This window comes from Neolamprologus brichardi, chromosome 23, assembly GCF_056152115.1.
Source record: "Neolamprologus brichardi isolate AB-2024 chromosome 23, ASM5615211v1, whole genome shotgun sequence".
Taxonomy (NCBI): domain Eukaryota; kingdom Metazoa; phylum Chordata; class Actinopteri; order Cichliformes; family Cichlidae; genus Neolamprologus; species Neolamprologus brichardi.
The window spans coordinates 21,944,303-21,955,148 of record NC_142125.1 but is presented as its reverse complement, the minus strand read 5'-3'; the positions used below and the strand labels follow the sequence as shown (position 1 = coordinate 21,955,148).

Genomic DNA, 10,846 nt, shown 5'->3' with positions numbered 1-10,846 from the left:
TATCTAACCTTCACACACATCAGAGAACAATTTGGGGTTATTATCATGCAGTAGCATGCAGACTGGAGAAGCCAGGGATCAAACCACCAACCTTCTGATTACCAGAGAACCTGCTCTACGTCCTGAGCTACAGGCACCTATAAACACGTTTATGAGGATGCGTCAGTTTGTTGGAAGATGTAATTACACGCTAACCTGTGCATATCTACAAGTTCAGTATCCTTTAAAAAAATACAGATTGTATCTTTAAGGTAATAAATACATAAACAGAGACTAGAGACATAATATGTGACTTAAATGGACATGTTACAGAGATAAACAGGGATAGGAAGCAGATGGAGATAGACAGTTGAGAGAATATCAAAGGTTTCACCGGTCTGCCCTATAACAGGGTTGAAATGTAGGGACAAGGACGGCATTTGTTCTTTAATCTGCTCTCTCACACTGGGTTACTACAGCTCTCCTGGGAAACACTTTCAGCCCAACACAGACTGACTGTGGGATCTAAAACACCACTCAGTCATAAAGCTGCAGACACAGGACAGGATACCAGCTTCCCATTTCAACAAGAAATGACAAGACTGTTTTGTTATGAATGGTTTTATTGAAAAAAACAAAACAAAAATACCCACCTCCACATACAGAGTTAAAAAAAGAATATGCTGGATTTTCAGGTTACAAACAGACATCTTGTAGTGACATACGATAATAGTTACTGACAGATTCTGGCAGTAGTACAAATGGAGTGGTCTGCCTTTGATGGTAGTTTATCCCTGCCACAGTTTCAAATGAAATTAACACCACACAACGTTAAAAAAAAAAAAGCAAAATTGGTAAAAAGCAAAAAAACAAAACCCAAAACTTATAATAAAATGCAGCGAAAATATTGTGCAAGAGCCATGATTAAATGACACTGACGGAGATAATATGACGTGCCCTGGGTTGTCATCGTTTTTGTTAAATTGTGCGTTTCTCTGATGATTCTCTTCCGCCCTCTAGTGGTAGTAAATCTCTACTGAAGGAGCAGTAGTGAGCATGTCTGCAGACCCCGTTTACTTTACAAGTGCTCGGGGTGGTTCTGCAGACAGGTGATGAACTCTTTCACCTGTTTGCCCTCAAAGCAGATCTGGTAGACGGCTGCGAACAAAGGAAACCTGCAGAAGGAAGGAGACTCAAAGTTTATTGCATGTTGATGTGAGGACACTGCAAATGAACTGTTTGTAGGTCAAGGAACAGGAACAAAACAAGCTGCTGGCTATAAAAAAAATAAATGATTTTAATATCCTTTATTGTCCGAGACAGGTTCAAGATAAAAATGAGCCCACAGCTGCTGGTCTAATCAGAGGTGTAATCAGGCGATATAAGTGAAAACACTTGTGTGTGTGTGTGTGCTTGTGTGGACCATGGCTGTTTATATTGCAGTTTGCAGGTAATTACAGATAGCAGGAATGCTGATAATTCTTATTAGTTTCATTTAGATTTCATGCTGCCGGTAATACCAAAACTTCAAGAACATAATTGTGATTTATAACTTCGATCCCAATCTTCGAAGAGCACAGCCAAAGTAAATATTCGTCCCGACTTGAACCATTAATGTAATGAAGGCGTACCCAGCAGACTGGAAACTGGTTCTGCTAATATAAAACAATAAAACAAAGACGTAACTGTAGGTAAAAGAATTTGTGGACTTACTTGTTGACCATGTCCCTCTTTTTTAAGATCTTGTAGACCTCCGCGGAGGTCTGCGGACCCTGGAGCTTCTGGCCGTTGAGCATTTCCGCCTCCAGCTCAGCGATAGACTGCATGAGCAAACATAAAAGCGTAGGCTGAGTAACCAAGTATGTTGACAAAAAGGACACACAGATAGAGATCTATTGTGTTGATGGCAGTAAGCTTTTCAGGGCTGTCCTGGATACCATTCTTTGGTCTCCAGAGAGTGAGCACTGCAAGCAGCAGACAAGCAAAACTGCTTCTAAGGGGCTTTGAAAGGGAGCTAAATCTAGCAGAAAAGTCACTAAGAAGGCAACAGTGAGATGATCTGAGCCGCGATGATCACTGCTGTGAGCGACGGGGATATAAAGACTACCCAGCAAATATTTGGTTAGAGCCCTTAAACTTCTTCCTTCACTGCATCCATGACCCAAAATCAAAGATAGCGTGTGCACGCTACCTCTGTGTACACTTCAATTATTCATAGAGTAAACCCAACAGGGGCCACTTTTCCTCAAGATAAAAATGCTGCAGCCCAATTTAAAGTCTGAAGGAAAACATGACTGACTGAAAGACCAGAGTTAAATGAAGTGCAGCTGGGTCCATAGACCTTTTGGACAATGATGCAATTTTTGTAGTCTTGCCTCTGTGCACCTCAACAGTGGATTTTGAATGAATCAGTCCAGACTTCCAGATTAATTCAAGGGGTTTAAGTTTTTTTCGCATTAAATGTTCAGAAAAAACAGCCATTAAAAGAAAACAAAACTTTTTTTTCCATTTTAATACTGTCCCCTATTTTCACTGGCTCAGTCTCAATTGTAGAAACCAACATGGACCAACAAGGATTGTTTTTAATACTTGGAAATTCCTCTCGAGACGCTCTGCCAGACCTTTACTTCACCCACCTTCAGCTGCTGCTTGTTTGTGGGTCTCTCTGCCCTCAGTTTTGTATTTAATAACTGAAAGGCTGCTTGGTTCAGTTGAGATTAGGTGACTGACTTGGTTATTGAAGATCTATTTATTTGCCTGCGAGACTCTTGGGTTTTGGGGTTGAACAGTTTTGCAGCATTTGATTGTATCCTCGCAGGGAGTATAGCCTCGTACACTTCACAATTAATCCTGCCGCTTCTATCAGTAGGCAAATCATCAATAAACACCAGTGAACCAGTTCATGCCCTTACCACACCATGAGCACCACAATGTTTGATAGATGATGTAGTATTCTTCAGATCATGAGCTGCTTCTCTAATCATACACACCTTTCTCTTTTTATTGTTCTACTACAAGTTCATCATAGTTTCCAGAACTCTGCAGGCCATTCAAGATGTTTTCTGGCAAAGTCTAATCTGGGTTCATTGTTCTTTGTGCAAACCACTCTAACCAGTGGTTTGCACCTTGTTGTAAGCTCTCTGTATCTCAATTCATAAAGGCATGTTTTGCTTTGACGATGATATATGTACCTCCTCTATAGTGTTCTTGACTTAGTTAGATGCCATTAAGATGTTTTTCTCAACGATGGAAATAATTCTGTCATCATCCACTTCAGTTATCTTCTGTGAGCTTTGAGGGTTTTTGGTGTTGCTGAACCAGATTGTTGATTTGGACACTACGAAAGTTTTTTCTGTCGCTCCGATTTTTTTTTTTTTTTTTTTTTTTTACAGGTTAGTGATGACCTCCCTCATTTACATTAGTATCTGTTTTAACACTATATCGAGAGTTTGAGTGAAATGCAAATGTGAACAACATTCACATGTCTCTGAAACTGCTCAACAGTCAACTGTTTAATTACTTTTGAGTCTCAGAAAATGGGGCACTATGTGTAAAAAGAAAAAAAAAGAAAAAAAAGCTGTAATTCCTGAACAGTTAAAGCTAAATGTTTATATAAAAAAAGACCTTTGAAACTGCACAGTAGTGCACTTCAATAACTTTGATTGTTCCCTCTTAATACTAATAGTAGATATTTGATTTACATTGTAATACCTCACCCTATCCCGACTGGATTTAACCGCGTCTACTACTGGCACTCTCTGGACATGGCTTACACCTGCCTGACACCTGTTGTCGGGCTTACGACAATAACCCCGCGCCAGCGTCCCCCCCGTCTTCGCTCAGGTGGAGTAAACCCTCAGAATCTACGGCCGATAGGTCGGGCACCCACATCGGCCGCTGAGCCACCTGTACCACTGAGATTAAGTCTTGTTAATGCTCGATCGCTAGCAAACAAAATGTTTATTCTTAAGGACTTCTTTACCGATCGGGAACTGGATCTGATTGCTTTTAACGGAAACTTGGCAGAGAGTCGGTGAGTCCAGTTGTTTTACTGAACTTTTACCGCATGACTGTGAGTATCTTAATGTGCCGAGGATGACTGGGCATGGTGGTGGAGTGGCAGCTGTTTTTAGGAAGAAGCTCTCTTGCAAACAACTCTTAACTGACTCGTATTCTAGTTTTGAACTTCTGGCGTTTGAATTGGGGCATCCCCGCCCGACACTCGTTGCAGCTGTATACAGACCTCCAAAATATCACAAGGATTTTACCCAAGACTTTTCAAACTTCTTAGCTGGAACTGTGCCAAGCTACGATCAAATCTTAATCGTTGGCGATTTTAATATTCATGTGTGTTGTCCCTCCAATTCGCTGGCCAGAGACTTTTTAAGTTTGATAGACTCCTTCAGTCTTGCTCAACTTGTGGCTGGGCCAACCCAGAAACAGGGTCATACATTGGATCTTGTGCTGTCTTTAGGGTTACCGGTCCTAAACATGGAAATATGTGATGCTGTTTTTTCTGATCACTGTCCTGTTGTGTTTGACATACTTTTATCTTTCCGCCATTTTACACCTCTTATTTCAACACGTCGTTGTCGTGTTTTTAACCCATCTACAACAGAACAATTTTCTGTTGCTTTTAAAAAAGTTATAAGATCTCCCCTTGGCTTTGGTACCGAGGAAATGACAGTTAATTTTTATGATAAATGCAAAACTGTCCTTGATGAGGTTGCTCCTTTTAAAACTATAAACTCGAAACCACGACCAGACCCATGGGTAAATAAGGCCACTCGTTCAGCCAGACGAGAGTGCAGGAAGGCTGAACGTAAGTGGAAAAAAGATGGGTTGCAGGTGTCACCCTGCCTTCACATGACGCGTCTAAAATATTCACCTGCTCTGCTGTTTTTGATCAGTTTGAGCCTGTGTGTCTTGATCAGGTGGAGGAAGTATGTTATGGCACAAACACATCATCGTGTCCAAATGACATTATTCCAACACATTTTCTAAAAAAGATTTTTAAGGTTGTCGGTTCTGACATTTTAGCTATTTTTAATAGCAGCCTTAGCTCAGGTGTTGTGCCAGCCTGTTTTAAACATGCTGTTGTACAGCCTGTACTCAAAAAACCTAATCTTGACTCCTCCGTCCTCACTAACTTCAGGCCTATTCCAAAGCTCCCCTTCCTGTCGAAAATTTTGGAAAAGATTGTATTTGTTCAGCTGCAATCTTTTGTAAATGGACACAATGTTCTTGAGAGGTTTCAGTCTGGTTTTAAAACTCTTCATAGCACAGAAACTGCGCTTTTAAAAGTTCTTAATGATCTTTTATTAGCCACTGACTCAGGTGACTCAGCTGTGCTTCTGCTCTTAGATCTGACCGCTGCCTTTGATACTGTTGACCACAGCATCTTAATCTCACGGTTGGAGCATTGTGGCGTAAAGGGCACCCCATTAGAGTGGTTCAGGTCATACCTGTCTGACAGGACCTTCTCTGCGAGCTTTGGCGATTTTATCTCTTCCTCAGCTCCCCTTACTTGTGGTGTTCCCCAGGGATCTATACTGGGGCCAATATTGTTCTCCATTTATATGCTGCCTTTAGGTCTAATTTTTAGAAAATATAACATTTGTTTTCATTCATATGCTGATGATACTCAGATCTATCTTCAGCTGAAGGGAAATAGTTCTGCCTCACTAGATCCCTTACTTCAGTGTCTCGATGAAGTTAAATCCTGGATGGCCTCTAATTTCCTTAACTTCAATGAGAACAAAACCGAAGTGATAATTTTTGGACCAAGCGGCAATCCCAACACTTCTAATTTTAACCTGCACAGTCTTCAGCCTTTTGTCAAATCACATGCCAAAAATTTAGGGGTTATATTTGACAGCAATTTCACCTTTGAAAAACAAATTAGCTCAGTCGTACAGCGGTCTTTCTTCAAACTGAGGCTTTTATCTAAGGTGAGATCATTTTTATCTTTTAAAAACTTTGAACGAGCGATTCATGCTTTCATTATATCCCAGCTGGACTACTGTAACTCTGTATGCTGGAGTTAGCCAGACCTGCCTGGCAAGGCTGCAGTCGGTCCAGAATGCTACAGCTTGACTTCTGACACGTACTAAAAGATGCGAACACATTTCCCCGGTACTTGCCTCCCTTCATTGGCTCCCTGTCCGCTTCAGAATTAATTTTAAAATTTTATTGTTGACTTACAAAGCCCTGAATGGACAGGCTCCCGGGTATTTATCTGAACTCCTGCAGACTTATACCCCCCTTAGATCTCTTAGATCAAGTGATCTTTTGCTCTTAGCTGTACCAAGGTCGAGGCTGGTTCATAGAGGTGATCGAGCATTTGCAGCCGTAGCGCCCAAGCTGTGGAATAATTTACCCCTACACATCAGACAGGCTCCCACTGTCAATCTTTTTAAATCTTATCTTAAAACGCATTTTTATTTACTGGCTTTTAATACAGCATGAGAGTTATTTGCTAATTCATATTTGGTGTTTGCTTTTAATACTCTAAGTTGTTTTATTAGGTATGTTGTATTCTTGTACAGTTATTTTATTATGTATGTTGTATTCTTGTACAGCACTTTGGTCAACGCTCTTGTTGTAATTAAATGTGCTATATAAATAATTAAACTATTAAACTATTAAACTATTAATAATTAACATTTAGTTACCCTTTGGATTTGGATTTTTGTAACTTATATTCCTCTTATTTGAAAAACAATAATTGCGATGGACTGTCCTCTCTGACTCACCTTGGACGTTCTGACGAAGGCCTCTGCGACCTTCCGGTTTCGTCCTCCGTAGCAAGTGGTGATAAGGTCGGCCACACCGCAGCTTTCCAGGAAGGTTATAGAGCTCACTGTGCCTTTACAGAAAATTTTGGCAAAGGCAACCATTTCCATCAGGCCCAGCCTGATTACCGCCGCTTTGGTGTTGTCGCCACAGTCGAGGCCATCACAGAATCCAGCGCCGACCGCCACAATATTCTGGCAATGCACGAGGGGAAGGGTGCAAACATTTTAAGGTTTTCCATTATACAAGGAGAATTTGACTATGGAAACATCCGTTTACCTTTAAGGCTCCACAGAGCTCCACTGTGTCACTCTCCCGCACGACAGCGATGCGAAAGTTGGGAGTCTGCATCAGTTCTTTGAAGATGTGGCCGTTTGCCTCATTTCTTGCTCCTGTAGTGAATGAAGTTTATTAAACATAGAGTACTAAATTGCTTCAGCAACACTTAAAACAGGAAGTAACTGTGCACTAGCTTGTCTGACCACCACAAAACCTCCTCTGCAACTTATCTACACATGTGCTGTACAAAGTGTCTAACCGATGGTGGTTTCACAGAACTTCTCATCCGCCACCTCGCTGGCGATGTTGGCTCCCATCAGGACGCTGACGTCAATCTGTAGTTTCTCTCGGATGATATCTGAGATTAGCGTCAGTCCTTCCGGTCCCTCATCAATGCCCTGGATGACAATAATCAACAATTTAAAACATAACCTCTACCCTGAATGGGCTTTTGGCCTTGAGATGATGGTGACACATACAGGATGTGATTGTCTCTCTATTGCTCAACTACAACAAAATTCATGATGCCATGACCGCAGAAAAATAAGAAGCTGTGGTTAGGATACTGTTTCCCCTTTTATGCTGGCAGAAAATGTGACATGAACAGTCACAGGGTCTTACTTTGATGAGTGATATCCCGATAGCTCCCTCTGTGATCTGAGGTTTCATCTGATCACAGAGTTTCCCGATGAACTGGTGCGGGATTACAAAGACGAGGATCTTTGCTCCTTTAACAGCTTCTGTGATGTCTGGAACAGCCACCTAGTGAGCCGACAACAGCATGTTAGTCCTCATACAGAACCAAATCATACAGTGCCAGTATGCAAGACACTTCATTTTGGATTTCCTCTAAGCCACACAGGGTCAAAAGTATACATACAGACTTAAATATATACATGTATTCACTTAAATCTTTTAATATGTGTTGCTGAGGGTTGTACAAAGTCTTAACAAAGCCAAGGCCTAGTCATGATCACCAATGATCAATCATGACTAACAGACCCTGTATAAAATCCAAATAAATTCAAACTTTTCACCCAATTCTTGTTTTTTTAAGTGATTAAAGATGTATGCTGTACACTCAATCCACTCTGGAAAAACGGCAGGTCAGAGAAATCATTAAAAGTCCCAAATTACCGTGATATTCATGCCTATGGCGAGTGGATGTAAACTTCTGACCACAACCGTATATATCACTGTACAATGGTATCTGCAGGTAAATATTTAATAAGCATGTAAGGTATAATGCAAGGATAATTATGACTAATGCAGCGTTCCACTTGGAACTTGATGTTGGAACTCGGGAGTTATGTCTCTCCTGAGTTAGCACGTTCCAGAAAAACCAAAAAAACAGGAAGAACGGGTTTTTTTAAAAATCTTATCAAGGTAGAGCTATTCAGACATCACTAGCAATTCAGCATAATTCTTATTTTTTGCACTTAAAACACACAGTCATAAACAGAGCCTGAGAAGAAACACACAACAGTGACAGCACAGATTAAAAGTTTACAGTTTTACTACAGTTTAGGTTCAGTGCCAACATCTTGGATTGGTAACTTTGGGTATGTTGGTCTGCTCTGACTTTCCGAGTGGGAAGTTCGAGTAAAGTGGGTGTTCCATAAAATACATTTCTGACCTCCAACTTATTAAGGAGCGCACCGTAATCTGAACTATTTAAAGATGACACTGCATACCCACTGCAGAAGCTTAGTTATTTATGGATTCCATGATATTTTCTAATTTTTCATATTCTATGACAGTTTGAACTCAAGTTTAATATTCTATAATTAAGCATGTGGTAACTTTATACAACCAAAGACTGCAAATAATGTCTCAAAAGCCAGTTTGGTGGCATTATTCTCACATTTTAATGAAATATAATGGTAAATGGTCTGTATTTGTATAGCGCTTTACTTGGTCCTAAGGACCCCAAAGCGCTTTACACTATACACAATCATCCACCCATTCACACACACTGGTGATGGCAAGCTACAGTGTAGCCACAGCCGCCCTGGAGCACACTGACAGAGGCGTACTCTGTCAGTGTACTCACTTGTATAATATGCATAATTGTAATAATGCACTCATTTGTATTTTCTTAAATTATTTTTCGAGTGTATAAATAGTCTGGCCCCAGGGTGTCTTTCTAGTTGCATTCAATAACAAAACAGTAAGAGGAGGACTGTGAATGGTAACTGTAAAATACCACACCACAGATCTAAATATGGACAGTCAGCAGCTATGAAACACACTCCAAATTGAAATCAATTTGATCACAGATATCAAATCTTTTAGAGTAAAGGTCAAAGGTTGGTTAATTGTATTAATTTAAATAATGTATTTTTCTTACGCTATATTTTTTCAGTATGTGTATGTATTGTATCTCTGTGTATTATAGTGCATTGCAGTTTTATGTAACTGACTCAACTGTTTGAGCATTGTGAATGTAAAAGACCAACAAGGGACAAGGGCAGGAAATTAGCAATGGTATTGGAACCATGCCAAACTGCATTGTTCCTTTTAAAAAAGTTAAATAATCTTATTGGTGCAATGTCGTGTGCTTCAAAATTGCGGTAATTAGCAAATCGGACTGCGTAATCTACAGATGATGCTTCTGTAACTGTTGCACTTACCACATTCTTGGGCAGCTTGTGGCCTGGTAGATACTTGACATTTTCATGCTCGGTGTTGATGATCTCTGTCAGTTTCTTCCCATCAACCATTTCTTCATAGACCCACATGTTCACCATTGGGTCAAAGCGGTTGGAAGCTTTGACATTGTGCCCGATAATTTTGGCAATGGCAGAACCCCTGAGGGAGGGACAAAGATCAGGATAGACAGCCAGGACTGAGCCTAACCCGAAACCACAGGTTGAAGCTCTGGGAAGTGAGTACACAAAGTACAGCATGTTCCTGAAAAGGCTGAAAAAGCATGCTTAGGCTTGGAACTGAACTACTACACGAACAGCTCTTTAGAAGAAATTGAGGAAGGTTGTAAACAACAGCTCCAGATCTGCCTTTCTGATGTGCAAGAGGTAGAGACAGAGGTAAAGATAAGCCTATTAGATTATGAATACAGCGGGTTTGCAACCAATAAACGACCAAATCAGCGATCAGTTGGCTGAAAAAAGGGAACTCCTACTTCTAAAAGAGGCAAAAAGATACAGAAAAACGTTACCAGTTTCCAGATCCAACGATGCAAACTTTTTTTCCGGGCATTTTTAAAAGTAGAAACTCCGACAGTGAGCGCTTTGCAAATACAGCCTGTTGCCCTTTACTCCCCAGTCTATAACTTCCTTATACGCCCTGAAAATGCTGCTACTCTCTTACCCCGCCCTTACTGCCACGGCTACACCTCTTATTATATGCATTTCATAAGCAGCAAAGATTTCTCCACGCCTCTCCACCGTTTAGACATCTCCGCTGTTTTTGAAAGCTTCATAGCCCATATTCAGGTTCGAGTTTAAAGGTGGCTGCATGCAACAACAACACGTCCGCTATATTAAAGCGAACGTTTTAAATGCCAGTTATTATTTAATATTATCGGGAAATATGGGATACCGCCAGTCACATTACTACCTCATGATAACAAAAGCGTATTTTAAAGGCGCTTCCGGTCATTGGTTTTTTCAAAATAAAGCTCTTGCTAACAAAGGATGCCGCTTAAAAAACAAAACCACTACACCCCTAATTAATTTAACACGTAAATTAGCTTATACATTATATTTAAAAACGAGGTATCAAAAACATTAAAAACAAAGCAGATTAATAACGTGTTTCTTTTTAAATAAAT

At 40.4% G+C, this 10,846-nt stretch overlaps 1 protein-coding gene across 1 annotated transcript; it reads right to left on the bottom strand.

Annotated features, from left to right (window-relative positions):
* Window positions 1-584: 584 nt before the first annotated feature.
* On the bottom strand, window positions 585-10,654 carry LOC102800075 (glycerol-3-phosphate dehydrogenase 1-like protein). Its single transcript, XM_006792900.3, has 8 exons — window positions 10,232-10,654; window positions 9,687-9,864; window positions 7,675-7,815; window positions 7,313-7,451; window positions 7,054-7,166; window positions 6,735-6,968; window positions 1,693-1,799; window positions 585-1,154 (listed from the first exon to the last, which is right to left on the bottom strand). Exons 1-8 carry the CDS (start codon window positions 10,270-10,272, stop codon window positions 1,058-1,060), a joined length of 1,050 nt encoding a protein of 349 aa, XP_006792963.1. The 5' UTR covers window positions 10,273-10,654; the 3' UTR covers window positions 585-1,057.
* Window positions 10,655-10,846: the final 192 nt, after the last annotated feature.